Below are 10,515 nucleotides of genomic sequence, written 5' to 3' on the forward strand. Positions count from 1 at the left end.
CCTAACTCACTTAGGACTTAACATTTAGTCTTCACTAACACTTTGACAATAATTCAACTTGATTTGATAATATTGTTCATTATGGACTTTTTTTTTGGTGAAAGGTTAGCTTTCCATTAAAACCAGTAAACAAATTATTACAAACTACCAACAAATGGTACATTTTGAAGGGAATGGACAATTATAATTAGGAGCTAATCATAACTATCCATTCCTTATCCTTAGAAGACATTACATTTTGAAGCTAAAAAGTACAACGAATTTTCATCATGCTAACTATATCATGGACGACCCTATTTGGATGAGCTAGGGCTCCATCAACAAGAACTTTATTACGCTGAATCCAAACCATATAGTAGGCAGCCTGAATCCAAGCAATAAGGACCTTCTTTTTAATCTTCGACCAAGGCTTGCTGTGAACCCAAGGCAAGATAACTGTTGGGGGAAGACGAATGCTGAGCTTAACACTAATCATCCCAAGAATTTTCCTGATGTAGTGGCACTGGTGAAAGAGGTGCATATGAGTCTCATCAGCCACACCACACACCAAGCACATAGCATCCTGACTAATGCCCAACTGAAACAGTTTAACCTTCAAACGCATGGCTTCTCTAGCAATTAACCAATTAATAAAGGTGTGCTTAGGCACACTCCAGACATTCCATGTATACTTGTATCAAGGGACCCGTGGGTAATGAGTCCGGATCAGATCATATCCACTGGAGACAGAGTACCCAGGAGGACTGGTACTCCATACTCCAGTATTGAAAACCAAAGGGAATTTAGTTTTGAGCTTACAAATAGACTTCCAACTCCAAGCCACATCTGGTTTAGGGGAGTAAGAAGCCCAAGGAGTACCCTTCATATAAATGTGGTTGACCCATCTAACCCAAAGAGCATCAGGCTTTGAATGGATCCACCAAACAAGTTTACCCACAACAGCTGCATTCCAGTAATAGTTATTTCTAACACCCAAACCTCCTTCACTTTTTGGAACACTCAGTTTCTCCCAGCTTACTGGTGGTGACCTCAAGAATTCAGTGGAACTATCCCAAAGATAGTTCCTACACAAGGTATCAATCCTTATGAGAACACCCTTTGGAATCATAAAAATATTAGCCCAGTAGCTATACAAAGAAGTCAACACTGTATTTACCAAAGTTAACCTTCCACAATAAGAAAGTTTCCTTGCACCAAACCCCCTAATTCTGGCTGTAACTTTATCAATTAAAATAGCACAGTGTTTATGTGAGAGCCTGCCGGAAACAATAGGTACACCTAGATATTTGAAAGGTAAAGTACCTTCCACAAACCCAGACACCTCAATGATATCAGCCTTCACAGAATGATGAACTCCATTAAAATAAATATTAAATTTCATAGAATTCATTTGCAGGCCAGTGGCAATGGAGAAGGTGGCAAAAGCTCTTAAAAGAATAATAATTGAATGAGTATCACCTTTAGAAAAGAGGAGTAAATCATCAGCAAATAAAAGGTGGGATAATTGAAGGCTACCACATAAAGGATGAAATTTGAAAGACATGGTAGTGGTCACATGATCCAAGATCCTGCTCAAATACTCCATAGTGATAGTTAACAGAGGAGGGGATATGGGGCCCCCCTTCCTCAAACCTTTAGCCCCTTTAAAATATCCAAAATTCATGCCATTCATCACTAAAGAATATGAGGCAGTCCTGACACAAGTCATTACTAAGTGAGTAAATGGAGGAGGGAAATGCAAAGCCTCAAGCATTTATTCCAAGAAACCCCAATTGACAGAGTCATAAGCCTTCTTGAGGTCAACTTTCATCAAGCATCTAGGTGACATAGATTTCCTATTATAAAGCCTCACAAGATCTTGCAAATTTAAATATTCTCAATGATTGTCCTACCTTTCACAAACCCACCTTGATTAGGGCTTATAATTTCAGGGAGAATCTTAGACAATCTAGAAGCAAGTATCTTTGTGATGGCCTTGTAAAGCACACATTACAACAAGCAATAAGCCTATATTGAGTGACATTTTGGGGGAGTTCTACTTTAGGAAGGAGAGTAATGAAAGTATGGTTCACCTGTTGAAGAATTTTGCCAGAGGTAAAAAAATCAAGTACAACATTGCATACCTCATCCCCAATAACAGACCAAGATTCTTTGAATAATTCACTTGAAAATCCATCAGGGCCAGGGGCCTTGTGATTTGGAATGGAAAATATAGCATTCTTGACCTCATTATTACTAACAGGGTGTAATAAAATATCCCAATGTTCAGAAGTACATACCTTCCCCAGCTGGACCACAGGGACACTAACAGGGGTAGTAGTAGAAGTAGTTCCAAGCAAATGGTGATAATAATCGAGAAAAGCCTGCTGAATTTTATCCCCATCAGTATAAGTATGCCCATCAGCATCAGTTATCTTGAAAATTTTGGATTGGACATGTCTATTTTTCAGGACACTATGAAAATATTTAGTGTTATTGTCCCCTTGATTAACCCAGGTTGCCTTAGACTTCTGAAGAAGGAAACTACCACAGGCAGTTTGAAGTTCTCCATAAGTTTTAAAAGCTTCTCTTTCCTGATCAATAAGAGCAGAATCAGTAGGGTTGTTATGCAAAGCAGTTTGTATGGCATCTAGGACTTTCCAGGCATGAGTTGTGCCGTTTTCAATATCGGCAAATAAAAGCTTGTTCAAATTTTTCAAGGGTTGTTTCAAACTCTTCATTTTCATAACTACTTGGAACATTTTGGTACCCTGCCATTTTGTATTCTAAGCTTGTTGAACACAGGGTAAAAAATCAGGCACTTTACTCCACATGTAAAAAAATTTGAAGCTCTTTCTCCCAGTAAAAGAAGTGGTAGAATCATGAATGATACAGGGAGAATGATCAAAATAACCTTCATTAAAAAAAACTAGCATAGGCATCAGGTCTGGCAAGTGACCATTCCTGATTCACCAACACCCTATTCATTATGGACTTAAAATTACAATTTTAAAACATAAACTTCAAATTAAATCAAAATAATTTCAAATAATTTCAAAATTTGAAATTCAAACTTATGAACATTCTGGAAAAATACCATGACTCTCATAATGTTCAATACTTAGGATAAAAATTTCGAAAAATTATCGAGAAAAACAATGTTGCGGTTTATCGGTTTTAACAAATATGAGAAAATTTATTTTCATCAACTTTTCACTTTTAGATCTGAAATATATGATAAAATGCAACATGTGATGTTTTTATTTAGTCATAAAGTATGTTTTAGCATTATAACTAATTATAGTCACTATTTATGTGATTTTTCATCAAAAATTCATAAATCATGCAAAAGGACTTCACAATAGCCAACATTTTACACACATCTTGTAAAATTGCATGTGACAATATACTAAAATTTCATGATTAAATTCGAAATATAACTCATAATAATCTATTTACCCATTTAAATACGATTTTAAATTATAAAATTCATATTTCGAGCAAAACAACTTATTTTAACATGAAAATTTACAGGCCATCAGTATACATTACATGTGAAAACATATACAAAAACCACTAGAAAATTCGAAGTTTAAGTAATTTTCGTCCAAAAATGACATTTATATATACAAAATCACATTTTTATGTCATAAATTAACAAAATGAACAATATAATCCATAAATGAACCAAAATATCCCAAATAAATTTTAAGACCAGAAACTTTAACATGCAAAGTGATTTCGTGATATATCATAATAAACACAAAATTACAAGTTTTGTTTGTTAATAAGATTAACTCAGAAAAACAATAAACCGATTTGCATGCAAACAACCTAAGGCTCTGATACCACTTGTTAGGATTCATTAATTCCATTTCTATACATTTCATACAAAAGTGATTATTTAGTCATAAAATAATAACTAGATCTTATGCATGCAAACTAAAAACAAGATTAGAGAAGAAATCGCCAATCTTACTTTGGGATTTCGGATCAAAAGGGCACCAATAAATTCACCTATTTGTTAGTTCTTGAGCTTCCTTATAATGGATGAACAAAGGTTCAAATTAGAAGCTCTCCCAAAACCTTATACCCAAGGTGTTACTCTTAATAATTAATAATATTATGAACTAGTAATATTATTAATCTAGCTTAAAAATTTGACCCAAAATATTATTTTTGGTCTCTTGTTATTCGGCCAAGAGAGGAGAGAAATTGGAGTATTTTCTTTCTTTAACTTCTCTAAATTTTTGTAGTGAATGAAAAATAAAATTACACTAGTGAAAAGTGTTGTAGTGTAGTGTAATTATAGAGGAAAATCCCTTGGCTTTCTCCTTTCTCTAAAACCGGGTGGGGTGGGTTTTTTAGGGCCAATGCATGGCCTTTCCTTCTACCCATAAATTATAGGTATGTAAGACTAGGTTTAGTGTGATGATTGCTATTTTAAATAAAATATAAAGCACACTCAAACCCTAAAACCACCCTATTTTCGGTACATATCATGTAAAATGGAAAGTCCATTTTACACATTATTTTGTCAATTTGTCAAATATCACATGTTACTTGTCATGTGAAATTGTGATGTATTTTTTAACATATTAAAAATCAACATATTCATAAAATATGTCATATACAAAATCGACTAGTAATTCCTAATTACTTGTACCAAAACGGTTTATCGTATTATAGATTACAACGTCTTGTATTTATAATAAATTATTCATTCAATTTCAATTGTTTCGTAAACAATAATTTTATCTAAGTAATAAAACAATTTGATTACTTAGTCCGTATCTTATTTAATCGAATTACAATAAGACACGTCAATTATACTCACAAAATCGTCCGTCAATTTCAAGCAACTTAATCAACCCGTATCTACATACGATTAATTAAATAATCAATTAACATCGTCACCCTTTAGGTATGACCTAAGGGGATCAACTGATCACCACCGTCGCACGACAGTAATGTCAAACTCTAGTCAGCCAATCATTACCGATATGTGTGGACTAGTTGACTGTAAAATATTACTTCCCACATGTATTCTTAAATATGAGATTTAAACATGTGATCATCATGATCGATAGTTGTGATCGCATTATTGTCGGAGGACACTTATTCTAACATGAATATGCAACGTGACTATGATATGAATGAACTACCATCAACGACCACCACCACGGTACCGGGAAACGCCTAGAGATACCGACAACCACACTGGTACCGGGACACGCCTAGATATACCGATAATCACAAACAGGTACCGGGAAACGCCCAGACGTACCGGGTCCGAAAAACGACTGGATTCCCTGCCAGACGTCGTGTCTCAAACACACGAGTCCCTCCGTAACTCAAGTCATTAATGTACACATCCCTCTTGGAGTGGGAATCTACAAGAGGAGACTTAAGCGTAGGACGGTCTCCCAACCGTCTTACGTCTCAACAACAACAACAACAACAACAACAACAACAACAACAACAACAACAACAACAACAACAACAACAACAACAACAACAACAACAACAACAACAACAACAACAACAACAACAACAACAACAACAACAACAACAACAAATTCTCCAACATATATGATAATGACCAATACATGAATCACAACCAACATGTCATAATTATTCTCTTAATGATGCGATTCCCACTAACATGTTATAATGTAAATACCCTAATTATGCAAGACTAACTACAACACCAACATAAACAACCTCACGTTATTGAAACCGAGTAGGATTAACCTACCTTTTAGCAATATCCTCAAGCTACTCGAATCCAGACCGAAATCGTCTCAACCTATACAAATCATATGATAACTATCACAACACATCCTATACTAATATATACTACAAAGCCCCTTATTATTACCCCTTAATTACCCCACATACATATACTAATCACTAATTAATTACCCATGACAAATTCCCCCAAAAGTTAAGGTTTAAAAGACTAGAAAAGGGGAGATCTTTACTTACTAGGTGAAGGAGATGAAGAGGAAGGTGGTAGATCTTCTAATCCAAGCTTGAATCCTAAGTAGAAGGTATTTGTGAGGGTTTAGAGAGAAGGGAGAGAGTTTGGAGAGATAAGGAGGAAGGTGGAAATAATTTTAGGGTTTTGGAAGAAAGAGATTAATCCCGTGTTCTGAAAACAGCAGCACTCGACCGAGTGCCGAGTCCACTCGGTCAAGTGGACTCACTCGGCCGAGTAGCACTTCACTCGGTCGAGTGGGCTCACTCGGTCGAGTGTAATCTTCACTCGGCCGAGTAGACCCACTCGATCCATTGCAATGCCACACCGTCTAGTCGAGGTCTAGTGTAAGGCTATTCTTCCCTTCTGAGTGCTCTCTTATCAGTCTAAAGGTCCTCTCACGCGTCCTAAGGTCTAAGTACGGCCCCCACAAAGGCCGGGTATTATAATCTTCCCTCCTTAAAAATGAACTTCGTCCTCGAAGTTCTCCTCATCCTCACATTTCCTTAACACTTTCTTACCTCTCATTCGTGTCACACCTCACCCCCAAGACTCTTCCTCACACATTCGCTCGTCTCTCTCGCTAGTGTTTTACCGTACGTGGTATTTTGTGTTCTCATGTCCTTTCTTATTCCTAAATATTACATTCTCTCCCCCTAAAGGAGAACTTTGTCCCGAAGTTTGCCACTCGATCTCTCGCAAGAAGTATTCTCTTATTCACTCAAGAAGGATTCTCTTATTCACTCGATCTAGGCTCATGGGTTCGAGTAAAAGTCAAGCTCAACATTCATTCCCACTCTTATGCGTAAGGTCCAGTCATATCGTGCATAGTTTGTGACTCTAGGTATACATGTATAATTCCTTACTCCGTACATAACAATCATAACACGGCCGGGTACCTCGTCTACTGCGATTGACTTTCTTCCATATTCTTTATTCCCGACTAACACATGTTGTGTATAAACCACGTGATTACACATGTATTCTTATCCATCCTCGTATAAATATCATCTCAATCTAGTTTCCATAAGACACGATCATGTAAGGCTCATAGAACTCTCACTTATGCTTACCGATTACCGCATCATTATTATCCCTACTAAGCATGGTAGGTCTCATGACTCTCATCCATCAACTAAACATATTTCATGTTACAACATATAAAACGGTACATAACAGTGTAAATAACTCATTCCAGTTTATTCGTTAAGGGTTTATATGTTCATAAAACTATTGGGAGGTCGGTAGGGTCACAAAACGAAAATAATCAGTCCATGTCAGTTCATAACGTTCAAAACAGAAACAAAACAGTCCACTCGGTCGCATGGAGACTTACTCGGTCAGGTGGGAATTTCACTCAGTCGAGTGAGAGTGTCACTCGGTCGAGTGCGGGGTTTTACAGAAAGTTCCCAGGGTCTATTTTCGGCTCACTCGATCGAGTGGGATGGGGCACTCGGTCGAGCGTCATCTGATAGTCTAAAATCCGGTCATTCATGGTCTCTAAACTTACCTATGGTCGATCATAATTGCAAAAAGAGTCTCAATGGTGATCATAGCATCATCCCACCACACAACATCTACTAGGTTAAGCCTTTGTTGTCCAATTAGACACAACCACCAACATCAAAACCCACACATAAGTTCATTATCAAAATCTCGTTTTTCCTTGATGATGAGCGAAATTTTCGACATAAAATTTGATTTTTTTTGTAGCAACAATCATGTAGAAAGCATTGTGTTACTTTTAGTTAAGTAAAAGCATGAAATTAATTGACAAACCTCAAGCACTTTAGTGTAGATCTAACAAATTCAAGATGAAGGAATAAGAAGAAGAATGGTCTACTTACATTGCCAATTAGGAGAGATTTGAGACAGAAATTTAGAGTGGAAAACTTATCCCAAGTATTAAATCACAAAAATGGAGTTTTATAATTATTTTTAGAGAGATTTTGGTGTTGTTTGAATGAGGTGAAATTGAGATAGGAAGAATATAAGGAATAAAGAGAAGAGAATCAAACCCGTGTCATCTGATAGTCCAAAATATGGTCATTCATGGTCTCTAAACTTACCTATGGTCGATCATAATTGCAAAAAGAGTCTCAATGGTGATCATAGTATCATCACACCACACAACATCTACTAGGTTTTTGGCCTTATGGCCAAGTTTACAACGCGAGAAAAGTAAATTGTTTGAGACTCAACCGACACAAGGTCATACAAGTTTCCACATAAGTAGATAAAACTAAGAATACGACTTCCTCCTCTTGCCAAGCTTCTTCACCCACCGAACCAGGGCTCCTTGGTTGTTTACCGGTGACTCCTCCCTCCGCATGCTAAGCTCTTCCCTCCTTGTATCACCCAAGGTGTCCATAATCGCTTCTTCTACAATTGCGTTGACATAGCGGCCATGATACTCCATAAGTCCCGTTGCCCAACTAGATGCTTCTCCTCCACTCCCGCTTCCATAGAAAACATTGCTCCCACCCTCGTGAGAGACACCTCCCACCTCCTCTTGGTACGAACTATCCACATTACCTTGGTAATCACCACCCACATTCTCTAGGTAGCCTCCACTTTGGTGTGTATCATTGAAGAAACTCCCGGTGGTATAGTGAGGTCCCGCCCAAGGGCCAAGCAAGCGTCCGTCACCATGAGGAATCTTGTGAGCCCAATCCGAGAGTTGAATACCATAGGCCTTGAATACTCCGTAAGTGTCCCCCTCCCCGGACCAAAAACTAGGGCGTTCGGTCGGCCTTACCCCTTGGTGATAGGTGAACTCATGCATATCTCTTAGGACCAAGGAGTTGTTCACTCTCTCAACTAGGTCCGCCATGGGATAATGGTGACCATAAGCCGGCGGTGGTTGGTTATACTTTCCGGTGAAAGACGGCATGTGCATGGAGTGTCGGGGAGGGTCATGGTGCGGTGAAGGTTCGTGCATGAAAGAAGAGGACGGGTCGTAAGTGGAGTGTCTAGGGCGATCAAAGTGCGACAAGGGCATGGGCATGTGGGGTTGGTTCCCTTCGTACCACTTCACCGTAAAGAGTGTAAGTAAGACTTTTAGAAATGAGGTAGGATCAGGCCGGAGGGCGAAGTGAGGCTAGTTCGGGTAAGTGAGAGGTTTCGGGCAATCTCCCGTTTGCGGGAAGCTTAATATATAAGTCCGTGTTCACCCTCCTTTAGTACCCCTTTTTATCTTTCCTATCCACGACCCAAAACATGCCTTTCATGTAGGCAATATCGAAGTATGGCACCTCCGTACTCATGAGTCTATCAATTGCCCCCGGTTCATACCCAAGAGGTTCTTGACTAGTCTAGTCATTAGGGCACCACAATCAAAGGAGCATTTGTCGGACTTGGTCATCCTTTCAAATGCTAAGCATACCTTAGACACAGGGCTAAAGTAAAAACTCCTCTCATAGTATGGATTGTGGTAGGAGCTTAGAAGTATTACTTCCGAGGAATTGAGTTTACTAAGGTCCTTTCTCCCGTAAAGGAGGTTGGTCACTAGGCGAAGGAAAATTTTCAAAACGGGGTGCTCCACATCATTTATTTTTATGGCACTGACGTCGGTATTGCGGTTTACCGTATAAAGGTTGATGCATTTTGTGGACAAGGCCCTCGGGAACTGCGTCCGAGGGATCCACACCGGCATAATCGACTCGAGGTTCTTTCGAATCGAATTAAGACATATTAGAGTCGCCACCAAGTTTTTTGGGAACTTGGAACCGTTCAAGTCAACTTTACACCTTTCATCGAAAAGCATAAAGCCCATCGACTACGAGTGATTAAAGATAAAGACTTGTACCCTATATCACTCGATTTGAATGACTCTCGTAATCCAATGGTATTTAGACGGATCCACAAACCATAGATCTTGAGTAAGGGGTGAGGGTACGTGTTGGGAAGCCCATAAGGACACCCAACCCCGCCCGTCGATAACGGCCTCTACTAAGTCAAGTGTCGGATTTCAAACAAGGTCATAGCTACTGCGATGTATGTAATGCAAACGTTGTTTTAACCCTATCATGTGACAACAATTTCTATGTCATTTTAGATGCAACTACACTAACTTTGTCAAAGTTGTAATTTAGCATGCGGGTTGATTAATCTAACAACATACAAGCAAAAACAAACAAGGCTTAGGGGGAATGGGGGAGCCGTTGGGATCTACCTATTACAAACCAGGCATTTCATGCCGACACAACAATAAATAAATTACAACTCGATCTAAATACAAATGCTACATACGACTCAAAACGCGACACAAAACACACGGCCAAACGGCCTTGAAAACCGTGCACATGGGGGAAGTGACTCACGGCCTACATGACACACGGCCGTGGGTCCCTCCTCGTATTGCGTGCCCTCACTTAATCCCATCGGATTAGACATTGGGCTATGCACCAAAGCATGCATTAGCATAAACCGGGCCATGTTGCTTTCGACAACATGCGGTTTATTACGCTTCTACAAGCATTGGGAACAACCGTCTAACCAACAAGACTAAGGTTTTTGAAGAGGTTTTGACTCAAAAGAAATAAAAACAAAATTGA

At 38.7% G+C, this 10,515-nt stretch overlaps 1 protein-coding gene across 1 annotated transcript; it reads right to left on the minus strand.

Annotated features, from left to right (window-relative positions):
* Window positions 1-244: 244 nt before the first annotated feature.
* LOC141614400 (uncharacterized) lies at window positions 245-604 on the minus strand. The gene has a single exon (XM_074433145.1). The coding sequence runs from the start codon at window positions 602-604 to the stop codon at window positions 245-247; it is 360 nt and encodes a 119-aa protein (XP_074289246.1).
* Between the last annotated feature and the right edge of the window lie 9,911 nt (window positions 605-10,515).

This window comes from Silene latifolia, chromosome 11, assembly GCF_048544455.1.
Source record: "Silene latifolia isolate original U9 population chromosome 11, ASM4854445v1, whole genome shotgun sequence".
Classification (NCBI taxonomy): Eukaryota; Viridiplantae; Streptophyta; class Magnoliopsida; order Caryophyllales; family Caryophyllaceae; genus Silene; species Silene latifolia.